General features: G+C 42.0%; 3 protein-coding genes across 3 annotated transcripts in view; all 3 read left to right on the top strand.

Moving 5' to 3' along the window:
* Nucleotides 1-24: 24 nt before the first annotated feature.
* On the top strand, nt 25-7,506 carry rem1 (RAS (RAD and GEM)-like GTP-binding 1). The gene is made up of 5 exons (XM_089010884.1): nt 25-238; nt 828-1,198; nt 3,493-3,575; nt 4,079-4,268; nt 6,351-7,506. Exons 2-5 carry the CDS (start codon nt 862-864, stop codon nt 6,632-6,634), a joined length of 894 nt encoding a protein of 297 aa, XP_088867010.1. The 5' UTR covers nt 25-238; nt 828-861; the 3' UTR covers nt 6,635-7,506.
* Nucleotides 7,507-10,479: 2,973 nt separating this feature from the next.
* Nucleotides 10,480-20,273, top strand: LOC148890641 (protein SSUH2 homolog). Its single transcript, XM_089010767.1, has 12 exons — nt 10,480-10,626; nt 11,950-12,030; nt 12,110-12,182; nt 13,131-13,260; nt 13,514-13,574; nt 13,670-13,791; nt 13,861-13,923; nt 14,045-14,124; nt 15,483-15,575; nt 15,683-15,788; nt 15,936-16,043; nt 17,218-20,273. Exons 1-12 carry the CDS (start codon nt 10,614-10,616, stop codon nt 17,356-17,358), a joined length of 1,071 nt encoding a protein of 356 aa, XP_088866893.1. The 5' UTR covers nt 10,480-10,613; the 3' UTR covers nt 17,359-20,273.
* Nucleotides 20,274-22,068: 1,795 nt separating this feature from the next.
* st3gal8 (ST3 beta-galactoside alpha-2,3-sialyltransferase 8) overlaps nt 22,069-24,547 on the top strand; it is a 12,032-nt gene continuing 9,553 nt past the window's right edge. Inside the window, exon 1 of the mRNA XM_089011262.1 lies at nt 22,069-22,186. The gene's annotated coding sequence lies outside the window, so the exon portion shown is untranslated. The remainder of the gene's footprint in view (nt 22,187-24,547) is intronic.

Below are 24,547 nucleotides of genomic sequence, written 5' to 3'. Positions count from 1 at the left end.
CACAGGAAGTGACCAACATTTTTCCAAAGTCAACTCTGCTTAACACCCCCTCCTCCCCCTTGCATATCTGCTTCTCCTCTGCTGTCACACACACACATACACAGTGAGCCAGAGGGATGCGTGTGATGCCGCTGCTGAATTTTTAAAGCTGTTGTGGAACTTTCCGGGTTCAGTGTGGCTTAGGGTTGCAAACTCCAAGATCCGTACAGAACATAGATTCTTCTTCACGGACCGTCTGGTATGTCGCTCATCAAGCAAACGACACACATACAAAGTTAACCCGTCGACTTCTTGTCGTGTTTGATCATTATCGCGCGTTTGTGCGTACTTGAAATTATTTCAGTACATCCAAAGATATTCAATGGGTTACTTCTGTCGTTTCAAAGTGTTTTTTGTAGTCATGTTCTCATATTAGTGCGGATAAATTGTAATTATTACGTTTGAGTGACAACATGTCGATGATCCGGCTCATTGCCCCAAAACAAGTCAGCCAATTGATTTCCCGCCAATCACGGAAATGACAAGCGATAAATGGATAAAAAAGTAAATTAATTTCAATGTTTAATTTAGATAGCCTTTAGCAAAAGGATGAATTTTTGTGAAAAAAAAAGTTACTGTCTTAGGCTGTAATGTAACTAGTGTCATTGGTATTTTTTTTTAATATCAAAGACAATTTTCATTTCAGCTGACAAAATATGAATTTTTGTCCAAACCAAAACTCTTGCACGTGTTGGGTAAATGTCAGACAATCACGTCAACCTAGCGTTGGTGCGCGGCAAACATCAAAGATGACATAATCCAAACGATGACCTCATCGATTCACTTAGGCCCAAGTGGTCCTGATGCTGTCGCCATAGCAATATGAGCATCAACAGCGAAAAGGAAGTCCTACGGCGGCGGGCCAGCACCCCTCCCCGATCCACCCGACAGCGGCAGGAGTCGCCCTGCGCCCGTGACGCCTCTGGCGGCGCCCACCCGTCCGGCGCCAGCACCCGGCGGAGGCATCCTCCCCTGGGGCAGTCGGCGTCCTACCATCCGGGGGACGCATCCCTCCACTACCGGGCGCGGTGGAGCTCCGACTCAGAGGACGACTCCGGGTCTGTCAACAGGGTGCCGTTGCTAGGCGACCACGGCGTGGGAAAGAGCAGCCTGGCAGGGATCTTTGCAGGAATCTCCGATAAAGACGATCACCTCCAAGGTGAGGAAACGTTTTTTTGTATAAGTGGAAACTTAAAGGACAACCGACGCCTCCGGACAAGTTGTGTCCATAATTTGTAAAAATTTCAAATGATTTCTACTGAGCGTATTTTACAAAGATTCCACCACAAATAGCTATATTTTACGTTTTAAGACTCGCGCTGAACATTCAGGAAGTCTTGTTTTCATTCAGGAAGTCATGTGACGTCAGAAAAGGACCGTCTCCTGACGTAAAAAAAAACGCATTGTAGCGTCTTTCCATCATGTCAATGTATTTTGCTGTACTGTTTTTTTGGAAAACCGTGTGTTACATCTAAAAGCCGCCAGTAGAGGGAGTCCAAGCTCCATGGAAATCATTTATCAGCCTGTGGAAACGGGCTGATTCATTCCTCACAGATCGGTGGCCATTTTGTTGCCTCTTTTTGGGTGAGACATTCCCCCCCGTCCGTTTGCCTCAAAATGACACGGAATAAATTCTTTAATCGATTGCAAACATGTATGCTTTCCTCTTCAGAACTATTTGAATCATATTCATAACTGGATGTGTAACAAGAAAGCATATTATCCGAATCTGAAGCCATTGTTTTTATTCTCCAGCAATGCAAGACGTCTTGGCGTGACGTCACGAGCTGGGGGCGGGACCTTCTGAAAATGCCCGATGCACAGCTCAATTTTTTTGCAGATTTTGGACACTTTAAGTCATTTTTATTGGTGTTTTGCATTTGCATAAAAATATCATACTGCGCGTTTTGGGTGATTTAGATGCTATCAAACGTTTTTCTGATGTCAGTTAAAAAACAAAAAAGTGACGTCGGTTGCCGTTTAAGACTGCTTCAGACCATCCTATTCGAAGTCGGGCTCAGGGGCCAAATGCGGCCAGTGGTCAATTTTCATCCGACCTGCAGCTTCCGTCATAAAATCAATAATGTCTGGCCCGCATGTACCGTAATTTCCAGACTATAAGCCGCGACTTTGGTCACAAGCTTTCAACTGTGCGGTATATGCAACGATGCGCCCAATTTGTGCATTTTTTCTAACAGCCGCCATGCGGCGCTCGAGCACACTAATGGTAAGAGTGAAACATGGCGAATATATGTGCCGAGGAAGACGCAAGTTAATGTAACTACGTAAGTTACTCGTGTATTTATAGTGGCCCGCGGCGAGAAATTGTTTACCAAAACTGGCCGTATGCAAAGAGCAACTTTTGCACAAGTCTGTCTCAGTGCCTTGGTATGTTTTTGTATATAGCGAGTGCTAACGTGTCTCACTTTTACCGGCATGTTTTTTACCAGCCTTGTTCGGGCTGCGTTACTACCGTAATACATGTTGTATTGCTGCCGCGTAACTGTTTTGAAAGAAAAGTTAAGGTATATCATAAAACTTTTTCTGTGTACCGTCTTACTTTGTAAACATGCGACTTATAGATAGGTGCGATTTATGTGTGTACAAACTGGTTTGTCCTTTAAAAATGTACTATGTGAGGCTTATAATCAGGCGCGCTTTTTAGTCCGGAAATTACGGCAGAATGAATACATTGGGCGGTAGCGCTGTTACCTGCGTGTGCTAAGTGCTGTCATCGAGACTAGAGGCTCAATTAGGAAAAGCAAATTTGTATCTGAGAAACTAACTGAATGAGTCCCCCAATTTTCTAAAATGGCGATTTTCGACATTTATTTTTCTAAAATGGACCCAATCAACAAAATAACAATTACTTATGTTCAACTGTTTGAAGAAAATTAAAGTGTTTCAAAAAGTGACGTGAATATTCAAATCTCAATATCAGAATCAGAAACCCTTTATTTCTCCCACAATTCAATTCACTTTTGATATGTTTCAAATGAACCAAAGCGCATGCTGAAGATAGCTGAAATTAAAAAAAAAAAAAAAGCAAATGTGAAACAGAATGGCTTGCTGACATTTATTGAAATTAATTACCCTGATATGTAAAGAATGTCCTCCAAAGTTGCTCCCCTGCCCCCGCTATATTTTTAACACACCAAATCTGTCCCTCTTTGCAAAAACTTTGTACACCCCAGTCATGGGCCTTTACAAGTCTTTAACAAAATTGCCGTTGCTGCGCGCTGTGGGCGTCACCAAACACGGGCCTCAACTTTGGCACAAATGGCCGCACGCAAGCGTCAGAATGCCGCCAACGTCGATGCCGTTCACTCAATCCGGATGCGTCTGTTTTGACTTTGATTGACCTCATTGATGGACTGTCTGCAAAGCGCTGCATTCATACTGATTCTGTCCACCCTACCACACCCCCCCCCCCCTGTTTTTCTCTCTCTCCAGAGGACGCGTACGAAAGGACATTGACTGTCGATGGTAAGGATACCACGTTGGTTATTCTGGATACATGGAGCAATGACAAACAGGTAAGACGGGTGGAAATCGCCTTGGATGTTGTTATAAAAACGCCTCTGATAGTCTTTAAGAATTGAAAACATTTTTTTTTTTTCTAAAAAAAAAACAAACTTGTCTCTTTAATGACTAAATCGCCTTGATCCACGTTTGCATTTATGTTTTTTGGATTGGATGTACCTTTATTCGTCTTGCAGTGGAGAAATTTACATTTCACAGCAGCAAAGTTAGGAAAGGAAAGAAAGAAGTAGAAAAACAACACAGGAGCTGCTGGAAAGGGAGCCACTCTCGCGGCGTCATCTTGAAGTCAAAAGAACAAAATAAACTAAATAACAAATAATATGACAACACAAAGACACAGTCATTCATTCATTCTTCAGCACTTGCTGTACTCTTTGTGACATGAAGCGGATCTCGATGAAAGAGCAGAGGAACAAAGCCTACTCGGGCGCCATCTTGGACTTTTATGGAAACGCATGCATGTCTAGGATGTTAATTTTTTGTCATCCTGTGTAAGGACGAAGGCAAGTCCCTGCCGTGCGACAGCGCGTACGTCATTGTGTACTCGGTCAGCGACCGGTGCAGCTTCGATGCGGCCGCCGAGCTTTGCATCGCGCTGAGGCGGCGCCGACCGGCCGACGACGTGCCCATCATCCTCGTGGGCAACAAGAGCGACCTGGTGCGCTCCAGGGAGGTGTCGCTGCAAGGTGAAGCGAACCTCTTTAATGCTTGCCCCCCCTCCCCACCAAAAAAAAATGTCTCGCCTACTTCTGTGTAAGCTCACAGTCGTACAGGAGTGGTCCATCGATGAAAAGGTTTCTTCAGCCGTCATCTGTACAAATTTGAAGGTGTCGGACATTTCGTCAGCAAACTAAAATCTTTTGCTGGTAGTTTCGGCCCTATATATATATTAGTGCATCCAAAAGATAGACTGCCAAATGAAAAACAAAGTGATGTAGTTTATTCTATACAAAAATGATGATTGTAAAGAGCAATACATTGGGTAAAGAGCAATACATTGGGCAGACTAAACGCATTCTCCAAAAAAGACTTTATCAACATCGCAGGGATAATACCAGTGGGCCTCAATCGGCAGTACATATGCAGCTAAAAGCTTTGATGACAATGAGGTTAAAATCTTAGCAAAAGAACATAGATGGTTTGAAAGGGGAGTAAAAGAAGCAATTTTCATAAAACAGCATAACCCTTCACTAAATCGCCATGGTGGGGTGAGGTTCAATTTAGATTGTTCCTACAACAGACTTCCTAGGCAACGTAGGCTTAGTTATGCTGATGAGGTGATACCAGAGCAAATGGGGCAATCAGGCCAGTCGTAGACCCCATTCTCAGGTAGGACAATAGAAGTAATCAGTGTAGCCGCAGGGAGTAGTCCTCTGCTCCTCCCAACCTGAGAATCATAGCACAGTCTGGCACGGCCACGTCTGGACAGTAGGGATATATATATAGGGCCGAAACTACCAGCAAGATACTTTAATTTGCTGACGAAGCCTCTTGGATAAGAAGCGAAACGTGCGACACCTTCAAAAAAGTACAGATGACGGCTGAAGAAACCTTTTCATCGATGGACCACATACTGCAAACATGCTTCGATGGCATCAAGGTATCATTTTTGTCGCCGATTGCCTAAAGTCAAATTCAAAGTCAAAGTCAGCTTTATTGTCAAATATGCTAATATACATGACAGACAGCACAGATGGAATTAAAATGGTTTTTGAAAAAAAATAACAACTAAAAATAATAAGTTTAGGCAAATTTTAGTTTTGTTGGAACCACAAATCAAATCACAGTTTGAAGTGTTTGGTTCGTCATTTAAAAATGTTTTTAATGTTTTTGTGTGTGTTTACTAGACATTGAATACGAATCGTATTTCTTCGGCTCATTTCGAGGCTGAATTGTCTTTGGTGCTTGGAAAAAAATGGCCATATTTGATGAAAAAAAATTGTCTTTGGTGTTTTATGAGTCGCCCTTGATGTTCGCAAAATATGCTAATTTGTGATATTAACAATATAGATTTTTGGGGGTAGGATTGGATTGGATTTGCCTTTATTAGTCTCACAGTGGAGAAATTTACATTTTCTGTTAAGTTTGTTGACACCATAAATTTGTCTTTGATTAAAAAAAATAGCGCATTTAACTCATTCCCTGCCAAACAAAAATGTGTCCACTCCAGTGCCAGGGTTTTTGTCACTCAAATTGCAGGACCCACAGAATATCGAGTTTTTGGACTACATAGACATTGCAGCATAAGAAACCTTAGACTCTCTTCTTTCATCAGAAAAAAATAGTTAAGTTATATGGTTCTGGAGTTATTTGAGCTTGAAATGGGGGCGACTGTACAAAATACAATAGAATATTTGTACACACTGTATTGGCTTATATAGCGCTTTAACACAGCTGAAGCTGTAACAAAGCGCTAACGTGGAAAAAAGGCAAATGCTGCCCCCTCGTGGAAGGGAAAAAACATTGCCAGAGATCTGACCTGCGCTTTATCGGCACCCCCCGTAAGATAAAACCAAATCTCAAACAAATTCGAGAATGGCGCTCCACGCCATATTTTCAATTCGCGAATAAATTTGGGAATGGCAGTGAATGACTTAAAAAAATGTCACGCACGTTAGCTAGCTTGAAAGTCAATGACAAGAAAAGCAGGTAAGTTTGGTTTCGTCGCAGACTCAGTTTCACTAACTAGCAAATTGATGCTTTAAAAAACACGTTTGTTCGGTTTGTGGTTCTAAAACGCGCCCGTTTCAATATTTCTTTTGCCCCAGAGGGCCGAGCGTGCGCGATGGTGTTTGACTGCAAGTTCATCGAGACGTCAGCGTCGCTGCAGCACAACGTGAGCGAGCTCTTTGAGGGCGTGGTGCGCCAAATCCGCCTCCGCCGCGCCGGCGGATCGGATGCGGCGCAATCCAGACGCTCCGTGTCCTGCAAACACAAGGAGAGCATCACCCAGAAAGCGCGCCGCTTTCTAGATCGCATGGTGACGCGCCACAACCGGCACGTGGCCGTCAGGGTCCGATCCAAGAGTTGCCACGACCTCGCCGTCCTCTGAGAGGCCGGCGACGCTTCTGAACCTGCGACCAGTCATGGGTGGACTGGTTCAAGCACAATGGGGGGCATCTCTTCTGACACCTCAGGACAATTTATGGAAGGCTTTGGACCAGGAAGTAGCCTGCTAATGCTAACAAATAATTGGCAAAATCTCACCATTGAATCGGGAAGTAGCCTGATTTATCACTTTTTTTCCTCCTATTATGTCTTTTGGAATCCTCTTTGAACCAAAAAGTACCCTGACAATGCTAACAAGCAAATTAACTAAAACTCAATACGGAATCCGTGAACTTTTCCCAAAAAGTACCCAATATTTATCATAACCGTTTGCATTTTCTTTTTAAGCGATGTCTGTTTCACAACTTCAGTCACAAAGGTCATTCCGGTAAATGATCATCAAGCTAGCAAAGGGAGGAAGTAGCTTTTTTCCCCCACTAACACGCACCATTAGCCTCCTTCATAAACATTCAGTGTTCTTGAAACGATAAACGTCTCCGATGTATACAGGATGTGTCCGTTAGCTTGATTAATAACCTTTTCATGTCGCCGATGCTTACAAAACATTGATGCGGAATCATTGGAGATTCTTTGATATGAATTAAAAACAGACATGACAAATATACGTCTTTACAAATGCATGTCGATTGGTTTTGTTGGGAACTCAAGCGGGTTTTGGTGTTTCCAAATCGGACAGATAAACTTAATTAAAAGACCCCAAGTGGTATTTCATAATTACAAAACACAAAAGTAAGATTCTGGGATGTTAATCAACATGTGTGATAGCTAATTTGGGGAATCAATTGACGACGTTTGGAACTAAAGTCTCGAAATTGTCTTTTACGTTCATTAAAAAACAACGTTATTTCAGTGTCACTTGAAGTTTGGCTCCCTCTGTTGGTTGCTAGCTTGATTTTCTTTTCCTGGCCGAGGTCAGCAAACTCCTGTACTTTGTTGAAAAGTATGAAATTCATCGACGTCACTCATTCACGTTTTGAACATGTTTTTATTATGAATGGCAACCATACATACACGTCAGCATCTTGGTTCTTCTTCTTGGTTTTTTTAAATACAAATATTTGCCTTCAGGCTTGGCAATTCTTAACAGGCATCTTGAGACATGTTGCCACGGCTTGAATGGAAAAACATACTCATGCAAACACACACACACGCGGCTAAGTGGACGATAAAATGAAGAAGAGGTCGACGATGGGATTGTTGCGGTCTTTGAGCTGCATGAGTCGAGCATCTCGACTAATCAATGTCAGATGGGCGTCGGCAGCATTCCTCCGGGTCTCGCGGTTAAGTTAACTTTAATCACAGGAAAACAAGCTGCAACCTTTCAAAGCAAAAGGCGTTGGCGAGTTGTGATAATTGGTGGGACGCTTTTGTGAGGGGATAATTGCAGCAGAATGACACAAAAAAAAACAGTCTCAGGTTTTAGGGGCAGCAATCCTAAATCATTAATCCGAAATATAAAAATAAAATAACCATACTATATGAATACATGTCAAGTAAATTACATTAAATATTCAAGACAGTCATCTTTTCTTTTATCTTTTAAATGTCGTCTGACATTTTGCATCCTGCCCCTTTTTCAGCAGTTTTAATTTCCGTATTTCAATTTTGAGGAGTACCAGCCCTCCACCCGAAAAAGGTGGAAGATGGACCTTTCCCATCTTGCTGTTAACTTCATGTTGGTAACGCGCAATATAAATCTATACGTATTGTATTTCATTCGCTCTATTAGCATGTGTGATTATTTTTTTGTGTATTTATTTATTCATTTGTTCATTTATTTTAACCTCAAAGGTTAATTTAGATATACATACAGTGACTGGAATATAAAGCATCAAGGACTTTGAAGTTCTGTTTGTGATGTAATGTAGGGAAAGATAATAATAATAATAATACATTTGATTTATAATTATCTTTCCAAACTCTTAAGGTCACTTTACAATCACAGGATGGGTTTTTCTGTGGGTGAACAGATGCCCATTTCACGCAAAGATCAGAGCATTGTCATCAAATGGTGAGTATAGTTTTGCTTTACTTGAATGCTGCTGTGCCGATGAGCATTTTGTGTTTGGGAGCCTTTTCCTGAGCATCTTCATCTTTATTAAGTTCATTGAGTTCAGTGACGTGCAGTCAGGTGAGGCCGTGCCTCACCTGTAATCATGGAAATATCAAATGAAAAAATAAATTAAACAGTTATATTTATTTAGTGATTTGTACTTTAACGTACTTTTCCATTTAACTTCACCATTTTTGATTTCTTTTCAAAATCGCTGAATTTTCACATTTACCGTTCAAATGCTAAGTAGAGACGAGCAGTGAGGCAGCAGCCGGTTGAGCCTCACCACGGATTGCGCAATCACTATGCTAACTGTGCTGGCTTGCTCTGCAGTGAGACCGCATTGCTGTCCTTCTGCATATCGCTATTAAAGTGTTCAAACACTTTTAGTATATCAACTAAATTCCTCAAATTGCCTCAGCAAGTGCTCTCATGAGCCTTTCTTTTTTTTGGTTGTTTTTGTCTTGTTTTGTGTTTTCTTTTGTCACTTTGTGTTGTTGTGCGTCGTGTGGACGGATACGGATTGTTTTTCAGCATTTTTGACCACGACATTCATCAAGGAGGAGACTGTGCTGAGCGGTTGCACCTTTGTGGTAGCATGAATATGCCAGTACTGTTTTTGAATGGGAGGAATGTCGGAGCCATTTGACGGCCATCGCTGGACACCACAGGGACCATTGTGCTTTTTGCGCCTGTAATGGGCAGCGTCTCCACAGCCGCGCTTTGTTCAGTGGAAAGGTCAGTGCTGTTGGACAGTCTGCGGCTGAATGGATGCATGGATGGAAGAAGAAAGGAGCGTCAGCGCAGAGCGCCAATGCGTATGTGGAACTGTTGCGGCTTGGAATTGAAGCAGATTTATGTGGAACAGGAGATGTGAGACAATCTCTTTTCGTCAATGGATGCTACAGCTGCGTGTTTGCTTTCAACATTTAGCTTGTAGTCGACGTGCACATTCCACCATGATGTCCCTGATCCACTGGTGGAAAGACGCTTTGATCCTCTCCTCTTTCATCCAGAACTGCTTCATGTCATCACAAAGAGGGTACAGCAAGTCCTGAAGAATGAATGTCTCTCTGTGTCTTTGTTTTGTCATATTGTCTCTATGCTGTCATATTATTTGTTATTTAGTTTTTTTTTGTTCTTTTGACTTCAAGACGGCGCCCCGAGAGTGGCTGCCTTTCCAGCAGCTCATGTATTTTGTTTTTCTACTTTCATTCCTTTCATCACTTTGCTGCTGTGAAATGTAAATTTCTCCACTGTGAGACGAATAAAGGCAAATCCAATCCAATCCAATCCTCTGTAGAGTTCATATGTTTGTAAATCAGACTGTGATGACGTCAGTGCCTCACCAGCCATGAACCTCACCGCACGTCACTGATAGAGTTGCTTGTTCTGTAGCTGCAAGGGGACATAAGCCAGTGTCTTCTTGTGCTGGTCCCAAACCCGGACAAATACAGAGGGTTGTGTCACGAAGGGCATCCAAAGTAAAAGCTTGGCCAAGACAAACATGCGAATCAAACCTCTGAAGATGGAGGACACGAATTCGCTGTGGCGACCCCTTGAAGGGAAAAGAAGAAATACGATTTGTCATGGGGAAAATATTGCTCAACACGTCTACTGCTGACGACGGCCTTCGTGATTCACTCAGGGGGAAGGGGGGGGGGTCGGTTCCAAGCCCTTCGATGACAATTACAGACCAAAACAAAAAACAAAAAAACAACACTTGATGGTGAACACAGAACCAGACCCGAGCATCCTCTCTTGGTTTTATTTTGAAAAACTGCTTGTGTTGTGCTTGACTTCCCAAACAGTAAGAGACCTGCTCGGCTCCGTTCTGCTCCACTAACACGCGAAAAGAGTTCCTTCGAATTTGGAGTGTGTTTGCAGTGCAAATTGCCTTTTGAACAGGATGAACAGCGCAGGTAAGCACTCGTCAAACTAACAACAATAATCCCCCACCGCTCATAAAGAAAATAAAGAAAAAGACAACATGAACCGAAACGCCGCCCAGATTAATCTGCAGATTCCAGATCAGTTCGCCGCCCCACAAGGGCTCGCTCACGTTCAATGCATGGAACGCCTTGCTTATTGTGTTTTGTTGTTGTTGCTATGACCTGGATCGTTATTATGAAAATGCTTAGTCATCAATAATCCGCTTCCAAGCACTTTTACACCTTCGGGCATAAGATTAATTTTCAATCCAATTAGGCAACAACCGTGTTGCGACAAGTCACGTGACCGCATCCGGGATTCCAAAAGTGAAGAATTCCAATTTGGAATGAGCCAAGTGATAATTCGTCAGCGCGCACGCCTTTTTTTAAATCCGCTATTATTATTATTATTATTATTATTATTATTATTATTATTATTATTATTATTATTATTATTATGTCACTTTGTGTGTGTGTGTATATATATATATATATATATGACGACGATATATATATATATATATATATATATATATATATATATATATATATATATATATATATATGACGACGATATATATATATATATATATATATATACACACACACACACACACACACACACACATTACCCTGGAATTCAATCTCTTATCGGTCTCGCTCAGTCTGCTTGTGCGTGTAGACGGTTGGTTTAAAAGTGTGCCGAGTTCGACTTGTCGTCCTTGAATGTCAGGAACAGCTGCTTGGAGGCTGGCGGGAGCATATCACGCGCGTGTGGAGACGTGTTGTTGTTGGGAATTTTCACACAGATTGGATTTCGTGGTCGACTAGAATGGCGAAATCGGAGACTTGGTTTGGTCTCTTTTATTTGATTCGCCATTGTCCCATGTGAATGTTGCCTTTTTTTTAACTTCCAGTAGGTGTCCCATTACTTTTACCATATTACATTTCCTGCCTTTCCTGTTTTTGTCACAATTCATTGGGACCAACTTTCCATCTTTTTTCAACTTGTATCTGTGTCCAAAATACATCCCGATACTTTTGTCCAATCATCCCAAATTCAGTTTACTTCCTGTCGACGTCCCAATATTTTTGTTCAAACTCCACATCTCCGCTTTGTTAGTGAGTGTGTCCCAATACTTTTACAAAAAAGAACTCATGTGTTTTCATATTTTTTTTACTTTCTGTATTTGTCTCACAAGTTTTGAATGGTTGGGACCCACACAGGAAGTGAAAAGTAGAGACATGTGACAAATGTTGAACACGACCGAGTGAAAGCCTTCCTTCCTGTCTCATGTTGTCGTTTTGTTTCAGCTGTGTACCCGCCATTGGCCGCGCCTGCTGACATGTATCCCAGCATGCCCGGGTATGAGGGCATGGGCCAAGGCGGAGGAGGTAAGCGTTAGCCACAATCGCCATAGAACAATGATTCAAACTAGGGATCCGTGTTCTCCAATGTTCCATTTGAGTCCAGGTTTCCTGCCTCCGCCAATGCCCCTGGAGCCTGTGGCGCCGCCCCAACCGGCTCCCGAGCCCGATGACTGGAGGTGAGGAATCCGATTAGAAACTCTAAACTCATCTGTACCTCCTTAAAGGACAACCGACGCCTCTGAACATGTTGTGTTCATAATTTGTAAAATCACTTCAAATAACTTCTACTGAGCGTACTTTACAAAGATTCCACTGCATATAGCGATATTTTACGTTTTAAGACTCGCACTGAATATTCAGGAAGTCTTGTTTTTGAGTTGGTGACGATTCACATCTGGAACGCCCCTGACTGAGAAAGCGACATACAATGCATTTTGGATACTTTGTTTGGTCTGAAAACTTCGTGTTGATCAGTGTTGATGGCGAAATTAGAAGGAAAACATAAATAATGCGATGGTGAATCGTTGTGTGTTGCACCAAGACGACTATTTCATTCTAGTTGACACAAATTCCCAGCAGACAAATCGGCCCATTTCCAACGGAGCTTGGGCGCCATCTTGTGCATTTTCTGGGACGCCACATTGGAGTCCAGACGCCTCAGAATGATATGGAAGGACTTCTTTAATCGATTGCAAACATTTATGCTTTCCTCTTCAGAACCATTTGAATCATATTCATAACTGGATGAGTAACAAGAAAGCATCTTCTCCGAATCTGAAGCCATTGTTTTGATTCTAGAGCAAGGCAAGACGTCATGCCGTGACGTCACGAACAAGGGGGCGGGACCTTCAGAAACTCGCCATTTCCGAAGTCATTTTGAAGTACTTTTGGGACACTAAGTCATTTTTATTGGTGTTTTGCATTTGACTAAAAATATCAGCCTGCGTGTTTTGGGTATTTTAGATGCTATAAAACATTTTTCTGATGTCAGGAAAGAAACAAAAAAAAAATGGTTTTGGTTGTCCTTTAAAAGCCTAATACGAACCACAAGATGGATGAAATGCTTCAGTTGTCAAAGGATGAATACTCAAATCCGGTTGTTATGCTATCTTTACGCCTACTAGCATCCCATCTTTGCCTGAGGACGTCGCCCGCGAGGCCTTCATGAGCTACGCCGCATCCAACTGCTGCTACAGCAAATCGCCCGCCACTGACGGAGTCATCACACAAATGGAGCCATTTAACACCTACCGGGTTAGCATACACGCTAAAATGCTAACGGCTACACGTAGCTCTATTTCACACGGTTCAACTTTCCAAATGTTTTCATTTATTTTCTAATGCTGCCCCAAAGCTTTCAGCTAAAATTCAAAATGTCTTTGATTTTTCACTTCCAACCTGTACTTGTTCCTTTCTGCTCAAATTTCTTCTTCTGTTTTAAAAATTTCACCTCATGTTTGTGTCCTAAATACTTTCGTCCGGATTTCTGTGCGTGTGTGTGTATTAGTATCGCCTGGAGACTTATACAGAGTCCAGATCAACTGAGTGGGGCAGCAAACCTCACGAGGGTATGTATATATATATATATACTGTACACACACGCACACACACATGCACGCATAAGGTGTATGATTGACAAGTGTGTGTGTGTGTGAATGAGTAGGAGAGGTGCCTGATTTCTACACCCAGACGGCCCCCCGTCCCTGGGAGATCCAAGCCACGCCCCCCAACCTGTTCACCAACCACACAGAGCTCATCCGTGTGCCCTACACTTCCTCCATAAAGGTGAGTGCGCTACTTTGGCGAAACAAGGATGTGAAACGGGTTTCACACTGTGTGTGTGCGCGCGTGTAGGACTGCCACGACTGCAACGCCACCGGCCAGATACCGTGTAAGGATTGCACTGGAAGCGGACATGTAAGTCAGCCATTTCACCAGTAGAGGACAATGAACTCTTGTTTATCTTCCCTCACATTGCGACCGTTTTGGAATCAAAGCTCGAAGTCCACAAAGCACTTTTCCCGTTATTGTGTTTCAGAAAAACTGCTGGGTCTGCAACGGATCGGGCACCAAAGATGATCAGAACTGCTCTCACTGTAACTCTACTGGCAAAGAAAAGTACTGCAACTCCTCGACAATAAACACAAACAACCAAAACAAACATGTTTTTCCAAAAAGGCAACATTTTCCAAAAATGTCAATAACACAATTACATAAAATGTCAAGAATTTCACCATTTCATGCTTCAATTTGCTGAGAATTTGTGCTGCTCCCTCTGATGTGCATCTGTTGGCCACGAGGGGTCAGTACTAAACAGACATACATTTTCAAAAACTGGGACTGGTGACGAGCAATCATGGTGAAGCTTCAGAAAACAGGCAAGCCGTTATTTATTGTTCCGTTAGCAACTCTGATGTCATTTTCATTTGATGGCAAGTGGCAAAATGGCCCCCCACTCAGATGACTAAAAACAGATTTCGCTGGTTAACTCACATTCCACAAGCACCATATTAATCCAAATGCTGCGTTTTTGACGATTGGAGGCCCTTAATCAGGTCATTTATTCTTTAAGCCCTAAGAAAGATTAGCTCTTTACAGAGGATAAAGGTCATATGCTTGTTATTATTATTATTATTATTATTATTATTATTATTATTATTATTATTATTATTATTATTATCCATTCACCCATCCATTTTCCAGACCGCTTAATCCTTATTAAGCCAATCACAGGGCACATAGAGACAACCATCCGCACTGAAAATGATAGAGAATAAGTATTGATCATATTTAAAACGCGCACACGCGCGACTTCAAACTCCTTCACAGGAAGAGCTCATTAGCCAGGATACAAATTTATCAGTTCATGGAAAACACAATGTTTTATTGCCTACAGCTGTTCGTGCTTAGAACTCAAGAGGTGTGGTATTCTAATCAAGAAAACTATGTTTTACTAATGTATCACTTTAATTTGCATGTACTCTCAATAAATAGCTTGGCAGAAGATAACTCAGCTTCCTGCCGGCAGTAGGGACAATCTTTCTGGTTCCGAGTCTTCGTCCACAGTGTCTGACTGTCATATCTCTGACAGAAACTCACACCTACTGACAATTTAGAGTGTTCAATCAGCCTGCCATGCATGTTTTTGGAATGTGGGAGGAAACCGGAGGACCCGGAGAAAACCCACGTGGGCCCGGTGAGAACATGCAAACTACACACAGGGAGGCCGGACCAGGTCTTGAACTCACGACCTCTGCACTGTGAACTCGGCGTGCTAACCGCTACCGGGCCATGTACTATTATTATCTTTATTGTTATTATTAGTTATTAGTATTAGTATTAGTATTAGTATTAGTATTAGTATTAGTATTAGTATTATTAGATTGTCTTGTCTCCACATTTGTTTCAGAAATATTTCCTGAAGGTTTTTTAACGACTCAAATATCGATGCTAGCTTGCCTCATACGCGTGTGTAGTTGCAGGAAGTGCAACGGCCGCGGCCACGACAAGTGCGAGACCTGCAAGGGAAAGCGACAACTGCTGACCTTCGTCCAGCTAAAAGTGGAATGGTGAGCGTCGCCGCGCGGGGTCACAAAGATGTCACCGATATGCAGGAAAGGACACAAAATGGCCCCCGTTGAAGCGGATCAGTACACAATGATGCGCGTACACGCAGGACTAACCACGTCGATGATCACGTGGTGGAGCAGAACAGCGGCTTGAAGATCGACAACCTGCGATCCGTGAGCGGAAAGGAGCTGTTCAAGAACAACCAGTACCTGGTACGCGCGCGCACACACAAATGGAGACGCCGACACAGATACAAACATTACAAAATATCTCTGCCCATATAAGCCTAAACACACTTGCAACAGCAGGAATAACAACAATGCAACGCGTACAATTTGTGACGTTGCATGCGTTCTCAGGTGTACCCGATTGCCGGCTTCCCCGACCCGGCCGTCGGCGAGGCATCAGCGCGACTGGTCCAAGAGCACCAAAGCAAGTATGCTCAGACCTCCAGGATCCTACAGCAGGTACGTGTCAAAGTAGAGCAAAAAAATAAATCAATAAAGACAGGAAGTTGGGACAATTGTCTAGCTTTCAAAAACAAGAAGTTAAGTCACGTTGCCATCCTGCGCCTCCTTCCTATATTTTTGCAAAAGCCAATCACTCCCAAATGTGTTTGTATGTGTGCGTTTGCGGTTCCCCCGTTTTGTGTCTGTGTTTTTGGTTAGTGTGTGGAATGTACAATATAATACAATACCATACAATACAATACATCTTGATTTAAAGGACAACCGACAGCAGTTTTTTGTTTCTTAACTGACATCAGAAAAACGTTTTATAGCCTTATTTTATAGCATCGAAAATACCCAAAACACACGGGCTGATACTTTTAGTCAAATGCAAAACACCAATAAAAATGACTTAGTGTCTCAAAACTGCCACAATATGAGCTCAGAAATGGTGAGATTAAGAAAGTCCCGCCCCCTTGTTCGTGACGTCACACCAGGACGTCTTGCCTTGCTTGAGAATCAAAACAATGGCTTCAGATTTGGAGAAGATGCGTTCTTGTTACTCATCCAGTTATGAATATGATTCAAATAGTTCTGAAGAGCAAAGCATAAATGTTTGCAATTAATTAAAGAAGTACTTGCGTATCAATTCGAGCCATCAGGCCTCCAATGTAGCTTCCCAGAAATTGCACAAGATGGGGCACAAGCTCCGTTGGAAATGGGCTGGTTTGTCTGCTGGGAATATCTGTCAACTAGTATCAAATAGTAGTCTTGGTGCAACACACAATGATTCACCATCGCGCTATTTATGTGTTTTCCTTCTAATTTCGCCATTAACACGGATCAACACGATGTTTTCAGATGAAAAAAAGTACCCAAAATGCATTGTGTGTCACTTTTTCGGTCAGGGGCGTTCCTGACGTGACGTCACTTCAGGAATCGTCACCAACTCAAAAACAACACTTGCTGAATATTCAGCGCGAGTCTTAAAACGTAAAATATAGCTATATGCCGTGGAATCTTTGTAAAATAAGCTCAGTAGAAATCATTTGAAGTGATTTTACAAATTATGGAGACAACTTGTCCAGAGGTGTCGGTTGTCCTTTAACAACAGCTGCAACAAGGCGCTTAACATGGACAACTACCATATACAAGAAATAAAATATGTGTGTCTATGTTTTTGTGTGTGCAGAGGCAGACGGTGGAGTTGATCCCGATCACTAAAGTGAGTTACAAGTGGAAGGGCGACTCTCATGTGTTCTACGTGTTTGGCAACGAGCAGCAAGTCAGCGCCGCAAACTACCCGGCCAAGTGCTGTTGCATCATTCTCTAGGGACAGGAAGTCCCGTCTCTTCCACTTCCTCTATAGCTGGTGATGGCCTGAAAAAAAAAATCAAAAAGGCAAAATGTCGTCAAATTCAGACCACGGGTGGTTGCGGGTGCCAAGGGCTGGGGGTGCCAAATAAATTTTAACATTTGTACACTGTCGCTTTAGAGTTAAAAAATGCAAACAACATAAATGACTTTTTTTTATGTTGAAACAAATTTTGAAAAATTAAAAAAAATATACATTAAAAGTCAAAATAGATTAAAAATAGAAATTAATTTAAAAAGATTAAAATTGATTAAAATCGATTGAAAATAGATTAAGAACACAATATCCAGACACTTTTTGTTGGACATCCTCAGGCTTCATTTATACACCACTGCTGCCTAATTTTAAGACAGAAAGTTGTTTGAATTTCCATTTTAACATATTTTTTTTGTTAGAATACACACTTTTTTTATTCAAACTGACTATATGTTTGGTTGGATGGATTTTAGCTACTTTTCACCAATTTGGACAATGCCACTGTTGTCAAATAAATGACATTTAACTCAATATTATGAAAAAAATATGATCTAAACATACTTTGCAGATTAGTTTACTTGTAGATTGTAATCTAAGTATAATTATATAACAATAATATAAACACATGCATGAATATATTAAAGTGCATTTATGAAAAAAAGATAAACATTCATTATTGTTGCATTAAACACAACAAATAGATTATTTTAGAGATCTTTTTTGTTTCGACAGTCTTACACCATTTTTGTCAGACTTTACAACAAAAGCTAAAAAAGTTGTAAATTAATTGCTATTTTAGAAAACACTCCAAAGTTAAATATACATTAATATTTATACTTTGAAAAAATACAGTTGCCCTTTTTTAATGGAGCTACCAGTCCAAATCTTGCCATTTATGCCTGGTTTTACCATGATTACCTCAAATCTGGGTCCAACCATTTTCATGACACACAAGACTGTGGATGCTTTCCATCTTTTGTCTTCATCATGTAATCTAGACCGGAGAAAATCACTTTCTGCAAATGAACGTGCGCGTCATGAAATTGTCCGTTTGCAATCTAGCTTTTGTGATAAGTTGCTCTTCAAATGTCCTTGAGAAAACGCTGGCGCTCCTAACCCCGCTGCACCCAAACTTGCTGCTGCCGTTATAACCACAATAAGCCGTTGCCAAATAGTTGTTTGTTGAAGTAAAGACGTGCGCTTATGGCTTACATGCCTTTCTACAAATAAACTGCTCAATCATCATACCTCATTTTAGACATCTGTTGGTTATCATGTGACAAATGCACGACTGCATGATATTCAGGAACTTTTTTTTAAGAATGTGTCCAAGCAGCTACAGTGATACCTCGGTTTACGAACCCCTTGGCTTACGAACTTTTCAGTTTGCGAATGTTTATGAAAATTTAAATTGCGTGAAAATGTATGAAAATTTTACCTTGGCATACGAACATTTTTCGTACACGGAGCTGCCTCAATGAGTGATGTGTCGTTCGCGAACGAGCCCGTTCTTCTAACAACAAAATGGCAGCCAACTGTTTTTGTCCTCTTCCCCGCGCCCAGTCTTCGTTTAAAGCCACGTGATTGGTCAAGAACGCAGCAGTGGGGGGGGGGGGGGTTTAAACATTAGAGACAGGCAGACGACAGTGAGAGAGTTTCAACTTTGATAGTTCAAAGGCAGAGTGTAGACTGCAAGGTTAAAATATCCCATCAATCAGGCTCCACAAACAACCCGCACAAGGCATCTCTGTACACTTGATGCAAAAAGCTATCAACCCAGCTAAACAGAACACAATTGATGAGGAACTAGATAAAATTATCACAGAGGAAGCACCTACAAGGGATCATTCCTCAAGATGGTGAAACAAGAAGTTAACGTTCCACATCAAGTGTTCAATGCTGAGAACACAATTGATGCGGAACTAGATAAAATTATCACAGAGGAAGCACCTACAAGGGATCATTCCTCGAGATGGTGAAAGAAGAAGTTAACGTTCCGCATCAAGTGTTCAATGCTGATGAAACCGGCCACTCCATTCCATCAAGCCATCAATGACCATCAGACCATTTTGTGTTTGGGAGCCTTTGACTCAGTGATTTGCTTGTTCTGTAGCCACAAAGGGACACAAGTCTTCTTGTGCCGGTTCCAAGCCTGGATAAATACACAGGGTTGTGTCAGGAAGGGCATCCGACGTAAAAGCTTGGCCAAAACAAACATGCGGATCATACCTCTGAAGATGGAGGTTACTGATTTGCTGTGGCGACCCCTTGATGGGAAAAGCCGAAAGGAAAAGAAGATTATACAGTACAGTTTATTCCTTTAATTATAATACCGTAGCACATTTATTCTACATGAAATAAGGTATATTTATAAAGTATATTTTGTGTAGTTGTAGGGCTTAGAAACTTAGAAAGTAGAAAATTATGTTTTATGGGGACCTGGGAACGAATTATTCTCATTTCCTCATTTCCTATGGGAAATTATTTTTTGGGGAAGACACTTTTCGCCTTACACACTGTCTGGGAACCAATTAAGTTTGTAATCCAAGGTATCACTGCACTTGCTAACCCCATGTATGATTTGATTATGAATAACTTGATGTTTTGATTGCTTTTAGTGTTAAATGTATAGGTAGAAATGCATGTGCAACTGTCAAAAACAAATACAATCTCACTGAACTCTGCTCTCACACTCATTTGCACAACTAATGATTTGAATTTTTTAACTCTTACCACTATAGCATTTAATAACCATGTCCACGTTCTACACATGATAGAAAACTAGCGTTTGTATTGTATGTGTTGGACTTTGAAGTTCTGTTTGTGATGCAATATAGGGAAAGAGATGATCATTTAGATATATAGACTGTGACTGGAAGATAAAGCATTTAAAAGGACTTTGAAGTTTATTTCTTGCATTCTATTTGTGATTGTATTGTATTTATTATAGTGTACCAGGGGTCGGGAACCTTTTTGACTAAGAGAGCCATAAAAGTCAAATATTTAGAAATGTTTTTCAGTGAGTGCCACACGCACTTGAGCGCGTACGCGCGCACACGCGCACATACAAATGCGCGCATGCGCACAAACACGCACGCACACGCGGCCACTTTTCAACACAATGTCAGAATGTATTATTTAAAATAACTGTGATAGTACTCACCGTTAACATGAATGGTTTTCCGTTGCACGTGATTGGTAAAAATCCAGGCAAACGATCGGAATAAAATTCAACTTGCCGGTCCAGAGGCGAAGTTACTGCTAGCTAGCCTGCACACGGCTCATAAGCTTCCACACTTCTCATCTCATTTTCCATACCGCTTATTCCTCATTAGGGTCGCGGGGGTTGCTGGAGCCTATCTCAGCTGTCTTCGGGCACGAGGCGGGGGACACCCTGAATTGGTTGCCAGCCAATCGCAGGGCACACAAAGACGTACAACAGTCACTTTCACACTCATACCTTGGGACAATTTGGAGTGGTCAATCTGCCTGCCATGCATGTTTTTGGAGTGTGGGAGGAAACCGGAGGACCCAGAGAAAACCCACGCGGGTCCGGGGAGAACATCCAAACTCCACACAGGGAGGCCGGACCGGGACGCGGACCGGGACGCGAACCGGCGACCTCTGCACTGTGAAGCCGGTGTGTTAACCACTCGACTACCACTGACATTCGACTGTTTCATCAACGGAATTGTTTCATTTCTCATTAGAATCAGAACATTTTCTCTCCTCTAAACTCGGTGCATTCACGCTGAAGTGCACCCGTTGGGCTCATTTAAAGGGGCGTTTGCCTGTTTCAACATGACGGCCAGTATCATCCAATCAAAATGGCGCTTTCGGCTAACGTTAGGTCAGTGTCATCCAATCAAAATTGCGCTTTCCGCCAACTGCAACCCCAACAGGAAATGAATGGCGAAAATATGTATTTAGTTTTATCGGCGAGCCATATGCAATAATCAAAAGAGCCATAGGTTCCCGCCCCCTGGTACAGTGTATTACCTATGCTTGTCTGTGACTGTAAAGTGTCCTTGAGAGATTTGAAAGGCGCTTAAAATGTAATGTATTATTATTATTATTATTATTATTATTATTATTATTATTATTATTATTATTAATATTAATAATAATAATAATAATGGCGGCCCGGTAGTCGAGTGGTTAGCACACCGGCTTCACAGTGCAGAAGTCGCCGGTTCGCGTCCCGCTCCGGCCTCCCTGTGTGAAGTTTGCATGTTCTCCCCGGACCCGCGTGGGTTTTCTCCGGGTCCTCCGGTTTCCTCCCACACTCCAAAAACATGCATGGCAGGCAGATTGACCACTCCAAATTGTCCGTAGGTGTGAGTGTGAGAGTGACTGTTGTATGTCTTTGTGTGCCCTGCGATTGGCTGGCAACCAATTCAGGGTGTACCCCGCCTCGTGTCCGAAGACAGCTGAGATAGGCTCCAGCAACCCCCGCGACCCTAATGAGGAATAAGCGGTTTGTATTTGTATTCTTTTCAATAATGACTAACCAATGCAAGCCAAGGAGTCGTTTAAAAAAAAAGAAAAAAATCGCAAAAGGAAAGTGACACGTTGATAAATCAACTTCAACGGCAGAAAGTCGTCGATGCAGAAGGCAGGGCGTCGACAATTAGCACGACGTGGTGACGTAGCACGTAGACCCGCCCCCGCTCTCTTCCTTCCCTCCCGTCAGGCTTCTCGGTATCAAGATGACACCCTCCCGCTCTCCTTCCCCCCCCTTCCTCCTCCCTCCTCATCCTCAAGCAGCGAACAAAACGAAGAAAGACCTCCGGCGACCAAGAAGTTTCACGTGAGTTTTTCTTCGTTTTCTGCGTCTCGTTTCGACGATTAGGTGTCGGGTTCTTCTTGTTCTGTGGTTCGGTGTCTATTTGGACCGCCATTGTGTGTTTCGTCCGGCTGCTCAAGTCGGAGACTGTCGCGTCGAACAAACATGACCGGTGGTCCCTGCAAACTTTTGGGCAACTCTGGCTTGTTGTCGGTGTGATGGAAAGTAAAGTTTTCGTCAGAATCGAGTGGGACTGCTGTACGAAAGAAGGAGAAATGAAGCCGGGGGTGTCGATTGTTGAATGGAGGCAAAGTGTTTTATTTGTTTTAATTGTAATTTTTTCGTGTATTTGTTTTTTTTTTCTGCTTGTTTCTTGTTGACCAAAAGTGTGATGGCATCTTTTGGCTTCACTCGTGACACTAGCTAACATTTAAAAGGGAGCCAAAGTAGAGCTACAGTAGAGTAGACACCCCCCCCCCCCCCCAGGCTCGCGGTTTCCATACCAGTGTATTCACCATTTTTTTTTGAAAATGCATTAATTAAAAAAAATCATAGATATGTATATATTAATAGATATATATTGGTTGTGTATTTGTGATATTAATTCATTGTGTTTATTTCTTTATAATAATGGGCTTCAATTATGGCTTGCTACTCGTGTTCAACAGAACTAGCAGCACAAGATATGTATTGCGCAAACTTATGGAATTGATTTTTTTAACAAAATAATCATGAACTTGAGTCTTAATAGCTGCAACAATTTCCTCCAAAAATGGGACACAAGATTATATTTACGATCATGACGAATCATCTTCTTTTGTAACAACATTTTAAAAAAAGGATTTGGAACTGAAAACACTAATTGTCGAAGCTTTGTTGGTAGAATTGTTGTTACCCTTGCTTGATATAAATTTTCAACAGTTCAACAGTCCGAAGTCTCTGTTGTCCTGGGGGTCAGTGTTCCGTCAAGGGAAAAAAAGTGGGGGTGGATGGGGCTGTATGGATGCCCTTAAAATAGGGAAAAGAGCTTTTACAGGAAAAAAGGGAGGTGATGTTGGGAAGAGCATGTGGACAGGAAACTGCTGTTGTGTGTGTCTGGTAGTACTGTCGACTATATTGCGACTTCTCTATGAAATACAAAGATCTTTGCAAGCAACATGTTGAAGTGTGTTAATTTTGGTTCTGTTTTGGAAGTGAAAGTACGCACTGAAACAGGAAGGTGCTCATTCATCTTTCTTTGCGCTTTCTTGTTTATTTGTTTAAATTAAAGCCAGAAATGACACAGACTCAATCTGTTTGTGTTTAAAGGTAGAAATAACGTAGTTCTTCCGTTGTCTTTTTTCAAAACGTCCTGTCAATATGTTCCTGTTCATGACAAGACATCTGTAAAGGGACACTTAACACAATCTACGAAAAAACGAACATGCTAATGCTAAAGCATCCTTTTGTTCCCTCCGTCCTTCTCCTTTGTTTCCACTAAAGTTGAGTATTCAGCGAGCTGTGAAATATAGCCACAATTTAAGACGACCACTTTGGCAAAATGATTGTTAGATGCATTGTCAAACCTTGGCAGCGTTTCTTCCACTTGGTTTTATCATTCATATTGCTAAATGATTGCAGTTGGCAGATGGTTGAGTGAGCGGGCTTAAAAAAAAAATCATTAGGGAAGCCAGCCTCCGATTTTGCTTGCTTTGCTGAGGTGGCAAACGTCGTCACGCATGACGCTGTCGGGTCCTTCGTTCTTCCTGACAAAACCACAAAACCCGATTCAATTAAAGTCATCGCTCTAGTTGACTTTTCTGTATGTCGTTTCTTGCCACCACCCCTGACCTGACAAAAATGGTGAGCGTCAACATGTCCGCTACGTTTATATTTATAGTGTCATAATCAAAACCGATCCTTGCTCTGAAGTTTGCTAATGAGAGAGTGAAAAACTGGACAAGTTTCCCCTTTGTGGTATCCACACAAGATTCCAGATGTCTGTGAGAGCACTGAGTTCTGTTACTCTCAGCATGGGAATGACCCTATCGGCCCACCCCCCTCCGGCAACCCCTCCAAAAATAACAAAAAGATAGTGTGACTCCGTTCCGTCTCTCGGCCCAGGAACCAGCAGCCCTCAAGACAAAATGTCCTGAAACTGCGTTATCGTCAGCAAAGTATGCCGGCACTTCCAGGAATTGTTTTGAAAATTCACACCCCCTCAAAGGCAGTTTTCAATTAGCAATGTGATTGTATTTATTTATTTTAGGGGGGGGGGTCACGCAGAGGTCTTGTCTATTATGATTTGACCTAAAAAGAAAGTCTCAAGAACTTATTTCCAAAGACACACAAGAAGTCTGTCTCTTTTCGGTCAAGGCGGCCATTTTGACACCAACATTTGTTTTT

This window comes from Hippocampus bargibanti, linkage group LG12 (assembly GCF_051943395.1).
Source record: "Hippocampus bargibanti isolate YZ-2025 linkage group LG12, ASM5194339v1, whole genome shotgun sequence".
NCBI classification, from domain to species: domain Eukaryota; kingdom Metazoa; phylum Chordata; class Actinopteri; order Syngnathiformes; family Syngnathidae; genus Hippocampus; species Hippocampus bargibanti.
This window is presented reverse-complemented; position numbering and strand designations above follow the sequence as displayed.

Coding starts and splice junctions, on each gene's coding strand:
- rem1 (XM_089010884.1), top strand. CDS start 862: ATGAGCATCAACAGCGAAAAGGAAGTCCTACGGCGGCGGGCCAGCACC. Junction 1,199..3,492: donor TAAAGACGATCACCTCCAAG/GTGAGGAAACGT, acceptor CTCTCTCTCCAG/AGGACGCGTACGAAAGGACA. Junction 4,269..6,350: donor CAGGGAGGTGTCGCTGCAAG/GTGAAGCGAACC, acceptor CTTTTGCCCCAG/AGGGCCGAGCGTGCGCGATG.
- LOC148890641 (XM_089010767.1), top strand. Junction 13,261..13,513: donor AGCCATTTAACACCTACCGG/GTTAGCATACAC, acceptor TGTGTGTATTAG/TATCGCCTGGAGACTTATAC. Junction 13,924..14,044: donor ATTGCACTGGAAGCGGACAT/GTAAGTCAGCCA, acceptor ATTGTGTTTCAG/AAAAACTGCTGGGTCTGCAA.